The following is a 14,531-nucleotide window of genomic DNA, read 5'->3' as shown; positions in this document are numbered from 1 at the left end:
GTTGAAATACAATAAACTCTCACCAGTTTTCTGCGGTCCTACAACCAAGAATTTCGGTAATCGATCACAGGTTTTTTCTTTAGACCAAATATCTCTGTGACGTTTGTCATCACAGGGATTCTAAAAAGGGAGAAAAGCAACAACTAAGAATTTTATTGGTAATGATATCTATTACAGTTCTTAAATTCTGTTTATATTCTGTTTACCAATTTTTCCATATATTCTTACTAGAAAATACTATTTTCCCTTACAGTGGAAAACCATGCTATGTATTAAAGTACTATTTCAGTAATTCATAAAGGTATTTGCAATGTAACAAGACAAGAAACTTTATCTGTATGTGGATTTTTGTGAGGACACTTTCAAACAAGCATGTTCTAGAAATGTAGTTTCCATTTTGATCCATTTCTACATATATAGTTGTCCCAGCTCCCCAACAGACACTGGGACAAGATCATTTCTGTTGAAATGTCATTATGTTCACTGAAATTACGCCAAAGACAAATTTGATCCAAAATACTTAAGATATTCAAAATCTGCCATTTGACCAATTACATACAAATAAGAAACATTTAAATTGCTAATGATTTCTCCAACTATCAGTTCTTTCTTTTATATTACTGTAGCAGCTTTCACCCTGTATATACTGCATTTTTTAAAATGAAACAGCAAACGAATTACAATTTAAGGACACTCTATCTATAATTTTCATTCACATAAATGTATTCTGATCCCCCAGTTCAAATCAATACATAACACTGAATCCAAAGGGATTCCTGATTTAACAGATTTTTCATGTGCTGCTTTACAACTGTACCAGTTTAAATTTAGGTTTTACAAATAGCAAACAATTTTTAACATTGTTGTTTGGCAGTACTTAGCTGAGATGAAGAGAATTACCAGACTGCTAGGCTAAAAAAAGTACCTGTATTCAAATTCATGTGAATTATAGACAAAAGACACAGCTTTCAGCATATGCTGGTGAATGTTACTTAAAATTGCTTAACAAAGGAATTTATAAGTTTTCAGGTCATTCAGGTTAATTCCCATTTTTTAAAATCCATTCTCTCTTAATACGTTATGCAAAATTCTTGACATTTCCCCCACCCAGTTCAACGCTTTATTCAGCAATGATGTGAATTTCAAGCTGTGTACTTAAGTTCAAAGTTCCGATCTGATACTCAGAGTTAAGTGGCAAATCAATATCCAAAACATTTGAGTGAGCAAGCTTAAATACATTTTTACTTTGATTTAATAAAGCTTCAGTCAGCTCAAAAAGGGTATGATCACAGTGAAAGTTAATTAATTTATCAGATAAATGAACCAAGTTTTTCTATGATATTTGGGCCCTTGTTAGTGTAGGAATACGTATATCCACAGTATTTAAACATTCCACTGAAATGACTGAACTGTCACTGAACGTACGCAAAAAAAAACACTGCAATGTTCACCCGCTCCTGCACAGGTTTCTCTTCAGGGACTGTGCTCTTAGCACTGGGTGATTCACTGAATACATGGCGGCTGCAAGGTCACTACAGACTTCAGCCTCAGCAGATATTCACATTCCTGATATTTTCAGTTTGCTCACTTGTGAGAGGGGATAATGAAGTCAGCAGAGTTGATACCATCAATGTATTAAGTATTGGTAAACTTCTTGCTTGTGCAGTTCTCAGCCTTTTGTGAGTAACTTTAAAATCTATTTCTAGTTGGCTAGTCAATTTTAGTATGTAGTCTTAGTCCCCTTTTCTCTTTGTTGGATGCCCTCATATACTTGGAAAAAAAAGTCATTTCCTTAATGACAAATTGCTAAAATATACATGCACATCTCTTTTCTTCATTCCTGTTAGTTCCATAAAGAGAAGACAGAAGAAATAACATGACATGTCTTTCCCACATTCATAAAAGGCAAGTAAAGTCACAAATAAAATGAATTAAAGATAATTTTAAATATGCATATTAGTGCCTATTAATTTCTCTATCTTTTCAGGGAGATTAAAGTGACAGGGAAAACAACTGCCTTTGTTCAGCTTCAATAAACTGTTTTATGGAACCAGCTAGTAAATACGACCACTCTTCTTTACAAGAAACTGAACCAAAAACCACAACAACAAAAACACCAGAACCATTTTTTTTCCTGATCTCTGCATCAGCAAGCTTGCGTACCTGCCAGAGAGGGTCTTTTTGCTCAGGGAATAGTTCAAAGTACTTGTGAGCCAGCTGAACCGGAGGAAGAGTTTGCAGTTTCAGGTTTGTCCAGGTATGAACAAAGTTGGCCAGGTTCACAAAGGTGTATAATCCCAGGCGGTCATTCCCATAATTAGACAAATGTGTCATGAAGATGCTAATCTTCAAAAAACAAAATAAACAAAGTATACACTGATTCTTTGTGTCACTAGATGGCAGTACAACCACAGATAACATGAATCTAATTTGTATGTTACTCTCATTTAGAGCTGCAAGACTTTGATCACTTCGATGTAGATTTTACTATCCATGCTCTTCATTGAATTATATCCTCCTTCTCAAGTCAACTCAATGCAATCAATGAAACAAATTGTAGAATAGGTACTATGAGCCCTTAGTGAAGTAGGATATGCAATCCTGACCTGGGGTTGTGTAATATTTACATAACCTTTATGCAAATTCACTTAATAGAGAACACAGCAAAAATAGTACCCAGTTTCATTTAATGTGAAATACATATGTAAAAAGGAATAGAAATGAATATTGAAAAATGTGAATTCTGTTTTATTGGAGGAGAAAATAAGTCAGAGGACAAGAGGATATCTGACCTCTATTACTGTGATTTAAATCTTGTCGCTCTAGTTGTAAGTTTTATAGGATAAGTAACTCATCTCCCAAAACTGCTGAGAAATAACCTATATACTAATGATGTCATATAAACACAGGGGAGTGACAGAATCTTTTAGATAATAGACTAATTCAATAGCCAACACATCAAAATCATGTAACACTGAAAAGCTTTTACAAAACTGTTCTTCAAGCACTGGGCAGATAGTCAAGTTATAGGCAGAAACAAACAAACAAAAAATCATCTGAAGCATGACTGAGTATTCTCAAAGAACTGCACATAAAATATTCCCAAAGAAAAAAAATAGCTCAACATCCCAATAGTTGTAAGGCTGCTTATATTTTGCTCTTCTAACACCTCACTGTGAAATTCCTACTCAGATAAATCTTCCCAGGTGCATCCCTAGGTCCAAATGCACTCTCACACTCCAAATGGAATGAATGCTTCCAGTGACGATTTCTCCCCAAAAGCACGTATTTGGGTGCACATAAACCATACTGATGAGCAGAGAAGGAATACACAGACCTTAAGGATGGTCTTTCAGGAACTGAGGAAGGGCTGAAGACTGAGATCTCTGTTTCACAAAATGATGTTTTTGAAGTCATTTTTCACTGATGAAATAATCTGTTCTTATACTAAAATCTGCAAGCCCTTGCCTATCTAGAAGTGATTTTTTCCCCAAGTTATTTTCTTTAAATATAAAAAAATATGGAAATGAGTCTGGAGAATTTGGCTTTGGAGCCAAACTCTCCAGACTCATTTCCATTGAAAATAAAAGAAAAAAAAAAAACCCTGAAACACGGCTCTTTTTATAAATAAATCTGCCAATGCCATTAATGGGTAGTTCCTATTTCAAGTGAAACTTGTAGTAAGTCACCTTAAAAAGGTTGATCATGACCATAATTCTGAAATCAGTTCAGGAACTGAAGTTAACCTTTCGTAAAGGAATTCCACCTTCAGTTTAAAAAAGGAAGAAAAAAGGAATAAAATAATTTGAATCTACAGCTGTATTCTTTTGTTTCAGAGCATTTAAAGCACTGGCTTCCTACGACATAGAATTTCAATAGCTATGGAAGTTTTATTTTGAACACCTAACTGTAACATCACACAGTATGTGCAGTGAATGAACACATTACATTGCAGAAAATGTGTTTTATCAATAAGTGTCATCTGGTGACACCTCTTGGCTTATGAAGTAAGCTGAGGGCTTCATTTTGCCTGACTCAAGTAAATGAGAAGATACATACTGATAAATCAGTAGGATACAATCTTTCATTTCAGATAGGACGGCAAGATTTTTTTTTTAATACTCCCTTTAAGCAATTAATAATAAAAAAAGTTTGCCAAATGTGTAACCTTTTCAAGTTTCCTTTTTTCTTTTGCTTCTCAACACATGAGCAGCTCAGCAATGGGACTAGTCCTTCTCCAAGATACAATTGGAGCATTTCCACAAAAAAAAGTTAGCTTGCTTTCTGGGCAACTTCTTTCTTTCCTACATCTGGGTTGACCTCTGATATTCAAGCCACTTCACCTCCTGGCAATTCCTTACCTGCCAACAATTTTAGCACTGTACTGGAAGAAAAAGGAAGAGAACTTCAAATATTGCTAATTCAAGGAAAATATGTATTATTCTTTCCCTGATGGGAATATCACTATATGTTTTGAGAATATTATAGAGCAGAGCTTAAAAAAATTGATTGGATGCATCATCATAAATCATTTCCAGCATATGAAACTATGTCAGTGAAGGGGAAAAACATCAGAAACCTCTTTCTCTTTATACAGTTATTTTTTTTACATCAAATACTTCATGGGTAATCGTTTACAACAAAAAGAAAGATGATCAAATGCTGGTTGAAAACACAAATGACTAAATCTTGTAAAGACGTCATATTTAGTTTTGTCAAATACACAACCTTATATATAATTTTATAGGGTAGAAAATGTCTCCTTTACTTCTATACAATATCAAAAATATTACAGATCAGTTGAGACTACCTTCTAGGAATATTTGAACAATTTTTCCTCTCATGCTGATTCTGTACAAACAAACTCCTACTAAATTTATGTAAAATTAGCAAACAACAATTTAATCTTGTGCTTCACAAGACAAAGAAATATTGCTGATCCAGGGCCTAATTAACCCAGTCTGACCCCTGGCACCAAACAGAGAGCATGACAAATATTAATAACTTTTTCCTCTATGCTTTGGCTTCAGTGGGTCAATACAGATCCCTAGATAGGCTAGGGTAGCCTGAGAACTACTCACCCTTGCTTTCAGCTGCAAAAGGCCTTTAAAACAGACCTGAGCAATAACTAGCAGGAGTCTGAGGCTGTGATGGCCATATTTACATTTATCTTACAACGATCCTGGAAAACTTCCTGCACCAGGCACTCCTATGCGAGGCAGCTCACAGCCCGCAATGCCAACGTGCCAGGCAGTCAGGAAATCGTGAGGGTCTGTTGACAGCAGCTTTGTGCCCATGGAGAAATGTATAAGCAGCTGATCCTCCCATTTCCCTGCCTACAAGGAGAAAATGAGGTACACCTGCCATTTTAATGGCTTTCACTTTGGTGCTGGCCCAACTGCAGGGGATGGTGTGTGGCTAGCTACTTCTCACCTCTCTTTTCCCCCCCAGTCTGCACAGAAGGAGAGTATCTATCAATTTGTAGAGCAATGCAAAGAAGGATGGAAACTCCTTTTATCATTACATTTCCATTCACAGGTGTGCAGTCTCACACTTAGACAAAATTATTACTAAAAACAAAATTACTATTTTTGTTTTTGTTCTATCATTACCATATTCCATGTTTTATTTAAACAAGTTACAACTAATAGGAATGATTACTTTTCCTATGCCAGCTAATAATTACCATGCTTTGCTCTTAAAGATCTATTCTCTTAAAACCAAAGATCAGGAGATACAAAAGGAGTCCTTTGTGGGCATCTCAGAAGACCAAATCTAGTAAATCACACTATTTGTTCAATAATCTTGCACCTCTGGGCAATGCCATGCGATATAAATAGAGCTTCATATATTTTTTTATCCCTTCTTCAAAACGAAAGCAGCTGTGAATAGATTTATGTTTACTTAGCAAGCATTTTAGCCAGTGTCTTTCAGTTAAAAAGAGCCTATTTGACTTTATTATTTCAAGCCTTCTTTCAGGGCGTCTCTGCATTTTCTTTATCTCAGCACAAGAAGAATTACCTTTTTTAGCTTTTCTCCTAAACAAACTATCATCTTGGTTGCACTTCAATGCACACTCTCCACAGGATTTAATATCTTTCATGAGGGGACTGAAATGGAATGCAGACAATTTTTAAAATGATGGTTTGGGACTAAACCTGGCCTCTGGGCAGCAGCTCCTTTCTTGCTCCCACCCATCTTCAGATGAGAGTAGCAATGGTGCTTTCCTGTACTCTGCTTTCTCACAGAGCCTTCTAGGCAGCTGTATAATCGGCTCCTTTTAGCTTCTTCTCAGGATCTCTGTAGTCCTTCTTCCCCCCGAATGAAAGGGCAGAGGGCTATTTCTGTTTTGCGCTCCTTCCCAGTCCTTGATTATATTTGGGATTCTGACTAGTAGTGCAGAGATGTAGGGGAACAAGGACAAGCATTCAGGAGAAACAGCTTTTCTCTTTTGAAGGCTCATTCTGTGTTGCGCATCTCCTTGTTATACAAACATTTCCCAATTAGAAGCAATAGCTTCTAGGTCAATAAATTACAGTGAAGACTGAAATTGAGTTGCTGCTATTAAATCACACATTAAATCAGGAAAAGACGAACTGGCGTGATACAATTTATGCATCAAGAACAGAGAAAACAATATATACTTGGCAATTCCTCCCACTCCCTCCCTTCTCATTTCTCCAGATGAGCAAAATGTACCTTGCCTCAAATACCAACTTCGTTTTGCAGATGAGTAGATTTCACCTACACTTCACTATTATTCTTCTTTGTACTCCTAATCTATTTACACCTTATTAATAGTGGTCCTCACCAGGAGGACTTTTTGATTTGGTTTCAGTTGGTAAAGCAGTAATAATAATAAACAATAAGTAACAATAAACACTAAGCTGTCAGGGTCTAACTCTAAGCTACTAACACAAGAGGTTAGACAGCAGAGAGAAGACTCCTTTTTCAGTGGTTATCTGGAGCCCGTTTGGAAAGCACCAAGAAGGTCAAGGGAGGGCTGAGACTTGCAACGATACTGACCTTGTAAAACAGATTTATTGTTATTTTGGTGTTTTGAATCTGGGACTAGAATAGCTAGTAAAAGAAAATGTTGGTAATAAATTCTTTAAAATAAATATAATAATAAAAATAATTATATAAAAATAATAACAAAAAATAAACTCCATTTCTTAGGGACTGGGCACAGTTCATTTTACTACCATATATAAACCTAACACTGAATATTCAACTTGAATTAACTTATATTTTTATATTATTAAACCAATAATTAAGGTACTTTGCCATGGGCACAGTATCACTATCAAATCTGTGCAACAACATTCCGAGGCAGCACTGAAGCCTTCCAGCACAATGAAGTTAAGCACAGCACTCCAAAATGAAGTGAAATTATGATTGACAATTAATTAGGTGATCTCTGGTAGGTGCTAGAAGCAGATGCATTACCAATTTAGTATATTGCTGTTACTTTAGCTACTGAACAAATGTTTACAGGCCACAAGAGTATGTCTAACTCTCAGACCACCTATATTCCAATTAATTTGGCATTGTGTACACTGTTTGCAGTTCTGATATTGTCTCTGTATTATTCAGAAGAGTTTTGTTTCAGGTATTCAGAGACTCCATAACAGCTGTTTTTGCTCCATTACACTCACAAAGTGGCAGAATAATGAATTAGCCTGCAGTCTCTGCTTGAATATGTATTTTTAATAGGTCGAGAGATACTCCTTTCAGACCTGTATGCTACCAGAAAACTGGGTTCAATTTCACAACACAAAGATTCCAACTTGCAACTCACTTTTTTGTTCCTAGGCTGTACTGCTAGTTGCATAGCTGCCCTGGACCTGTCCACTTGTAAAGACAGCAAGTCAAATAGTTAAATTTGATTTACATAGCAGTTGCTCCACTATAAACATACTGGCAAAAGGGAAGATTTATAAAATCAAACAAAATTACATATTTGGTGTAGTACTGAATTACTAATCTGACAACCAGGAAACCTGAGTGAATTTTCAGCTTTTGCACATACTTTTTTTGGTGCTCTCCGCAAACTGCTTATCACCCTTGTGACTCAATTTCCTAGTCAGTAATGCTGAATCTAAATTGTATTTACAGGCCTGTCCAAGAGAAATTCCCAAATGAAAAGCCCTGTAAAAGAAGGGCAAAGTTTTCCTACTGCCTGTAACTTAAATGTGCTTATTGTACAGTGTTCTAAGAAATCATCTCTAATTGGACAGCTAATTCAGTCTGTTCCTCAGCCTTTCCTTGCTGCCTGCTCATTTAATTTTTTAGATTTTGTCTATTCCATCCACAGAATACCAGACTCCGTCTGTTTTTTTTATAGGTAGGTTTTGAAGAACAGCTAGAAAGGCAAAGAATACTTACCTTTTGCAATCATCCAAAATGCCAGGCAAAACTTTTTTTTTTTTTTTTCCAGTTCATGGAAACTCCCCGAACTATTGCTGGAGTTCACAAGAATTCCTAAAATGGGCACGAAGGGATGGGGAAGAGATGAAATTTGCATTTCTCACTCACCCATGAAGTGGGTGAAGCCTGTCAAATGGAATCAGTTTGCAGGAGAGCTCAGGCTGTGCTCCCTAAGGAGCTACAGTAGTAAGGCTACAAGGAACCCAGCACATCAGTACTCTTTTCAACACCTTTGTTATCTTTGCTGCCTCTCATCATCAGTATGACTAAATCTGAGGTGTGCAGAGCAGGACAGACAGAAATGCAAAAATTGAGCCTGAATGCCTTTGTTTTTGTATTTTTCTCTGCAGTTCCAAAGCCTGACTGTTCATCTTGTTCAGGGAACCACATTGAGATACAGCAGGTTCTGCTGATGCTCATATAAATTCTCTCATTTTTAGTGCTAAAGATGATAATTTCTCCCTTGCTGCAAGTCAATTACCTTAATAACAGTTCTACTTACTGTAACTTGGGAGAGGTGAAAATTAGAGGAAAATAATAATTAGAACTGAATGCATATAAAGATTACAATTATTTTAAGTTCAATCAGACACAAGGCTTAAACTACTAACAGTCTTCCCTCTTGATCAGTACTGCTGTAACCATATGGAGAACACACAGCTGGCTACACATTAGTTGCATTGTTGGGCTGTCAACCATTTGAAGGCTTTCTCCAAACTCCTCTCCACAGGGCATTTTCCTTTTTCTTCAGATCTGTAGACTCATAGTACTTTGTAAGGAAGTACATATAAGTGCATGTAATACAATTATTGTGTTTTGTTCTGTTTGTTTTTCTTGGAGGTAGAAAAGGTATAGAAGATTTTCATGAACTATTATTTTGCCTTAAACATTCATCTTGTAGGATAGCAAAGCTCTTAGTTTGTATCTTCCACAGTTCAAAGGACATTTTAAGACTGGATTATGAATGCCTTCTGCAAAGTTGAACTGAGACAGCTCAACCTTTATTGGTGTCAGTGAAAACAAGAAGCATAAATTTTGCTTTAGACCATGTCCCTCATGTAATTTGCAGTCTTACATTAAGAAAAACAGGGTTTACTAGATTACTTGGATTTTGGAGCATTTATCTAAATTTATTTTCCATATAAGGATTTTTAAAACTAAAGTTATAGATTAACAAATTGGAGTAAGCTCTAGTAATAAAATCTAAAGAACCAGTACAAAACAGATGCGATAGACCCCATTTAATATTGTTGGTCTGCTTCATAAATTTGATTTTTATTATTGAAACTTTGCATTTAGAAAAACAGTAAGCTTTTCCATACAAAAAAAAAATACTGAATAAAACTAGGAATATAGCAAATCTGTCCTGAATTTGGCCTGTTCTTCTAGGGCAGCATGATGTCTACAAAACAGATGGTATCAAACGTTTAAGAGAAAAGCACAGGAAATTCTGCAGCTGGGAGATGTGTGAAAAATAATTCTCTATGAAAGTTTCCCCTGTTCCTAAGGGTTACAAAGAGTATGAGAGTTTATACGAAATTCATGTTTTATCAACTAGTACAGACATGCATAATCAACCAAATTTAACTCTGTAGTTCAAATCTTGATAAATTCTTGATTTCAAGACTACCTGGGAGCAAGATCCTGATACCATTTTAAAATTCTTAGCTTCACTTATTGGCTTCCTTTCGTCTTCTGTTTCAAGACAGATAACAGGAGTTCCTCTTCTAGATTCTTCATGCAGTTTCATGGATGCTTCCAGGTTTCATCTCTTTTCAAAGCTTGATCATTCTGATTTCTCTTCAGATTAGAGTTTTTTCTTACTCCTTCATAGTACTCTTTAGTCAACTACTTCCAGTTTTACAAGTAAGTTAGAATCTGCACAGTGTTCTAGATGAGCTTGTACCACGGATGTACACAATTTCATTATACATCTCTCTGCATTATTTTCCACTCCATTCCTTTCACAGTGCATTAATGCGTTAAAGGATAAGGAACATGCATATACCTTCATACTATTCCACTACAGGACAATGCGAAAGGAATGGGAAAATCCCACTGACTTTACTGTGCAAAGTGTGCAGATCCTCAAGTTATGGTTATTGATTAGTGTCAAAACATACAAAGTCACAGATATAAACCTTCGTTTTTCATTACTGGCCATGCTGTTTGTAATAATGCTAATGAATTTAGATTAACTAAAAGCAAGTTATTTTCCTACTGTCTGCATAGCGTGGAAGCTAACGCACCATTCGTGTGTCAGTGTAGGTTGCTGGCCACACAGCTTCAAGTTGAACAGGGGGTGTTCAACATGTTTGCCTCTTGCTCTGCAGCCTCCATCAGCCTCATGGGACAGGTGAGTGATCCTTTACTTTTCTGAGCTCTGTGTGAATTTCAAGTGTTCATCTGACAATAGCTGCTCTAATACCTAATCTTGAATAGCTGGGAGCACACACGCATCATTACAGAAAATGCCAAAATATGATGTACATTTCTAAGCAGACTCCTGTTCCAGTCACAATTTGTACTTTTCTTGGAAAGATGAAGGCTATATAGGCTTTATGTTTATGTATTATCTTAATGTGTATAGCTACTCACCAAGACGTTAGTCATAGTTGTTATGTGCATGTTAATGATCAAACATCACTGTTAGATATCACGCAAATAATTTTGCAATAGCCTTAACCAAAAATTATGTTTTGACTTAACCAAGTTTTGGTGCTTAAATCCATAGCAACACATGCACAAAGTAAAACAAGCTCATTCGTATCTTAGGTTTCTAACACTTCATTATGTCAGTGCATTTTAAACTGTCCCAGTTCTAAATATTTATTATACATGTTCCACATCAACAACTTACAGAAACAATGGCTATGCCATAGACAGGTAACGAGCATAGATATATTTTCATAAAGAAGCTATTTGTATGTATGTTCACAGCTGTGGTATCAGCTGTTTCCACTGGCCTCCAGGTTGTTTCCTATAAGGAAGAGTTTACTAAACAGTGGGAACAAGGAGAAAAACATCCCTGCACTTTTACTTGGAACCACTGCTACTCAAAAGATGGAAATGGAGAGAAAACAGAAGTAATACTAGGAAAAAAAAAATCCAGGAACAACATGAAATAACAAAACAGAGATAGAGAGATGTCTTACTGAATCACTAAAGAGTTCTACAACTCATGTTTTCCTTGTGGCTTTGCTTTAGACTTCCTCGGCTGAATTTGTGCAAGTCACAAAGCCTCCCTGCAACTCAGTTATCAAACCTATAATGTGGGGAAAATAGTATCCGTATACTAATATTACAGGGCTGCTGTGAAGCTTGATTAATTTTTTTTGGTGCAAAACATTTTGTGCAAGTTCCTTATATGGTACAATCTTGCCTAAGGGCCACTGAAGTCAGCAAGATCTTTAACAGAAGACAGATATACAAAATATTATTTAAAAAATAGATAGCATGTTATATTACTATTTAGGCTCCTTTTTTTCAGCTTGGTAGCACTTCAGCATTCTAAATGTTTTATGAACACATTGGGCATAGCTGCCAAGATCATTTTACAGCCACTATCAGATCACAATTTAACCAGCAGTGTGGGAAGATAAATGCATACCAAATAAATACAGAGGTTTACAGACGGCAAGATTAGCTACTCCAGCACACCAACTCTTATTTCCCATATAAAATACAACTAGCAGAGATCGTTTTCAGAGCAGGATTTCCTGTGCAGACTGATGCTTTTCTTACCTGCAGGACCTCTGACTATAGGATGCCCTGGGAAAATGGCAATAATACTGGTTCTCATGTCAAAAGCTTACAGATTCACACACAGTTCTTTGTTTTTCTGTGGTTTGTTCCACAGCTTGTGGTTGATTCTAGCACACTACGGGAAGCAGAGCCCCTCTTGCAAAGAGCTATCATTACACAACTAGTGCACGCAGACAAGTTGGGCTTTATTCTTAGGGACATTGATTTCAGTGTGGGGTACTCAGCTCCTACAGCCTTAGTCTAATAACTTGCACCAGGTTAAACCAATACATGTAAGAAAGGCCTCTGTTAAGATTTAGATTTAATTTGCATCCACATTTTCCATTTTTGGGAACTAAATATTTATTTACTCTTTTTTGAGAATATTATTTAACTGACAATGTAATGAATCCTACGCAATGTTTCCTTTTCATAAGTTTTGCATCAGTGATGAGTAATACTTAGAGAATCCCTCGTAACAGAAATGTTGTGTCCTCTGAAAGGCTGCATATATCATGTTAATTTCTTCAGAAAGGAATTCCAGCAATTTTAATGAAAACACTGGAAAGCTCATGAAATACAATATGCCACTTTGCAGTTAGACAAATGCCTAAAACCACTTAGTTTTCATTTTTAATGCCTACTCTTTGCTAACTCTGACTTGCAATTTATGGTCTAAATACATGTAATACTTTAAAAAATATATATGCCATATCTAAACTTTAAATACATTACATGCCATGCTAATGCTTACAAGTTTAGAAACTGTTTATAAGCAGATATTTAAAACCAATGCATCATCTTTTCAAAGGCACTCCTTAAAAGGATTACAACAATTTGTCTTGGGCAAATTTTGGCCTGATATTCATTTACAGTTACCATTAAAAAAAGAGCACGCCTAACTGCTATTCTTTTACCTTGTATTGTATTTGGGATATCATATTTCTCAGAACCACATAATCATACAGTCTACATTGTAATGCACACATCCAAGATCACATCATAATATACAAAAAAACGTTACATTCAAGGATGTTAGGAAGGCATGCCGAAACTTCCATGAATCACAGAATCACACAGAACCACAGAATGGTTGAGGTTGGAAGGGACCTCTGGAGATCATCTAGTCCAACCCCCCTGCTAAAGTGGGGTCACCTAGAGCACCTTGCACAGGATCGCGTCCAGGCGGGTTTTGAAAATCTCCAGAGAAGGAGACTCCACAACCTCTCTGGGCAACCTGTTCCAGTGCTCTGTCACCCTCACAGTGAAGAAGTTTCTCCTCATGTTCAGATGGAACTGCCTGTGTTTCAGTTTGTGCCCGTTGCCTCGCGTCCTGTCGCTGGGCACCACTGAAAAGAGTCTGGCCCCATCCTCTCGACACCCTCCCTTCAGATACTTGTACACATTGATAAGATCCCCCCCTCAGTCTGCTCTTCTCCAGGCTGAACAGGCCCAGCTCTCGCAGCCTTTCCTCATAAGAGAGATGCTCCAGTCCCCTCATCATCTTTGTAGCCCTCCGCTGGACTCTCTCCAGTGGGGCCATGTCTCTCTTGTATTGGGGAGCCCAGACTTAAATCAATAATCACGATTGTTTCACTGCTTATCTTGTCCTCCTTCCATTCTCTTCACTGTTTTAATTTGAAAGGCTTGTGCCTAAAGCAACCATATTAAGTCTTGCTGTTTCAGTGTTCTCATGAGATGGTAAAGTATTTTTTGACTAAGTTGTGGCTGTGTTTCCAATATGGAATAAACTTTATGTCCTGCCTCAAAATGTTGCTACTACATTTTTTCCCCCCAGTCTCATTTGCTGGGCTATAAACTGTTAGTTAAGATCCACATATGGCCAAAGCATCAGCATGGTACCAATACCCTCTATCCAAAGAATTCTCCAGATCTCACTTCTGTTAATGCGCCTTGCCCAACATGGTATGTATTATCAAAGTTAGGACTGGGACTAGCGCTAACCTCTAGTAGGGAGACCACGTGTGTTGAGGAAGCAAAGTTTTTATTTCCTAAACTTGCTATGTCCTGTCTGTGAAAAACAAAGGAAAACAAAACACAGTAACTGCTATCAAATATTCAAAACTATAGCCTGAAAGAATTTGAGGCTTGAAAAATAGACCTGTGTATGAATTAGTAAAGTAGCTGAGAGCAAGCTTTTCTTCTTTGGACTTCCACTAATTTGTGGAAGATTTAAAGAGGGCACAAAAATATTTAGGCTACTATTCCAAAGGATTTGAGCAGAAATACCTTCCACTTCCTTCTGTTCTGGAAAACCCAGTCACAGTGATTACATTTGTATGAAACAGTCACAGTAAATTTTATTTGAAAGTTTCTGTTACAACCCAGCTTCTGCC

At 36.7% G+C, this 14,531-nt stretch overlaps 1 protein-coding gene across 1 annotated transcript in view; it reads right to left on the bottom strand.

The window, feature by feature from the left end:
• The window catches only part of LOC112973492 (bifunctional heparan sulfate N-deacetylase/N-sulfotransferase 3), a 68,807-nt gene that overhangs the window by 15,301 nt on the left and 38,975 nt on the right, over positions 1-14,531 (bottom strand). The window contains exons 6-7 of the mRNA XM_026081442.1: positions 2,164-2,346; positions 24-120 (exon numbers count right to left, since the gene is read on the bottom strand). Coding sequence (XP_025937227.1) covers positions 24-120; positions 2,164-2,346 — 280 coding nt within the window. The remainder of the gene's footprint in view (positions 1-23; positions 121-2,163; positions 2,347-14,531) is intronic.

Source organism: Apteryx rowi, unplaced genomic scaffold (assembly GCF_003343035.1).
Source record: "Apteryx rowi isolate R43461 unplaced genomic scaffold, aptRow1 scaffold_55, whole genome shotgun sequence".
NCBI lineage: Eukaryota > Metazoa > Chordata > Aves > Apterygiformes > Apterygidae > Apteryx > Apteryx rowi.
This window is presented reverse-complemented; position numbering and strand designations above follow the sequence as displayed.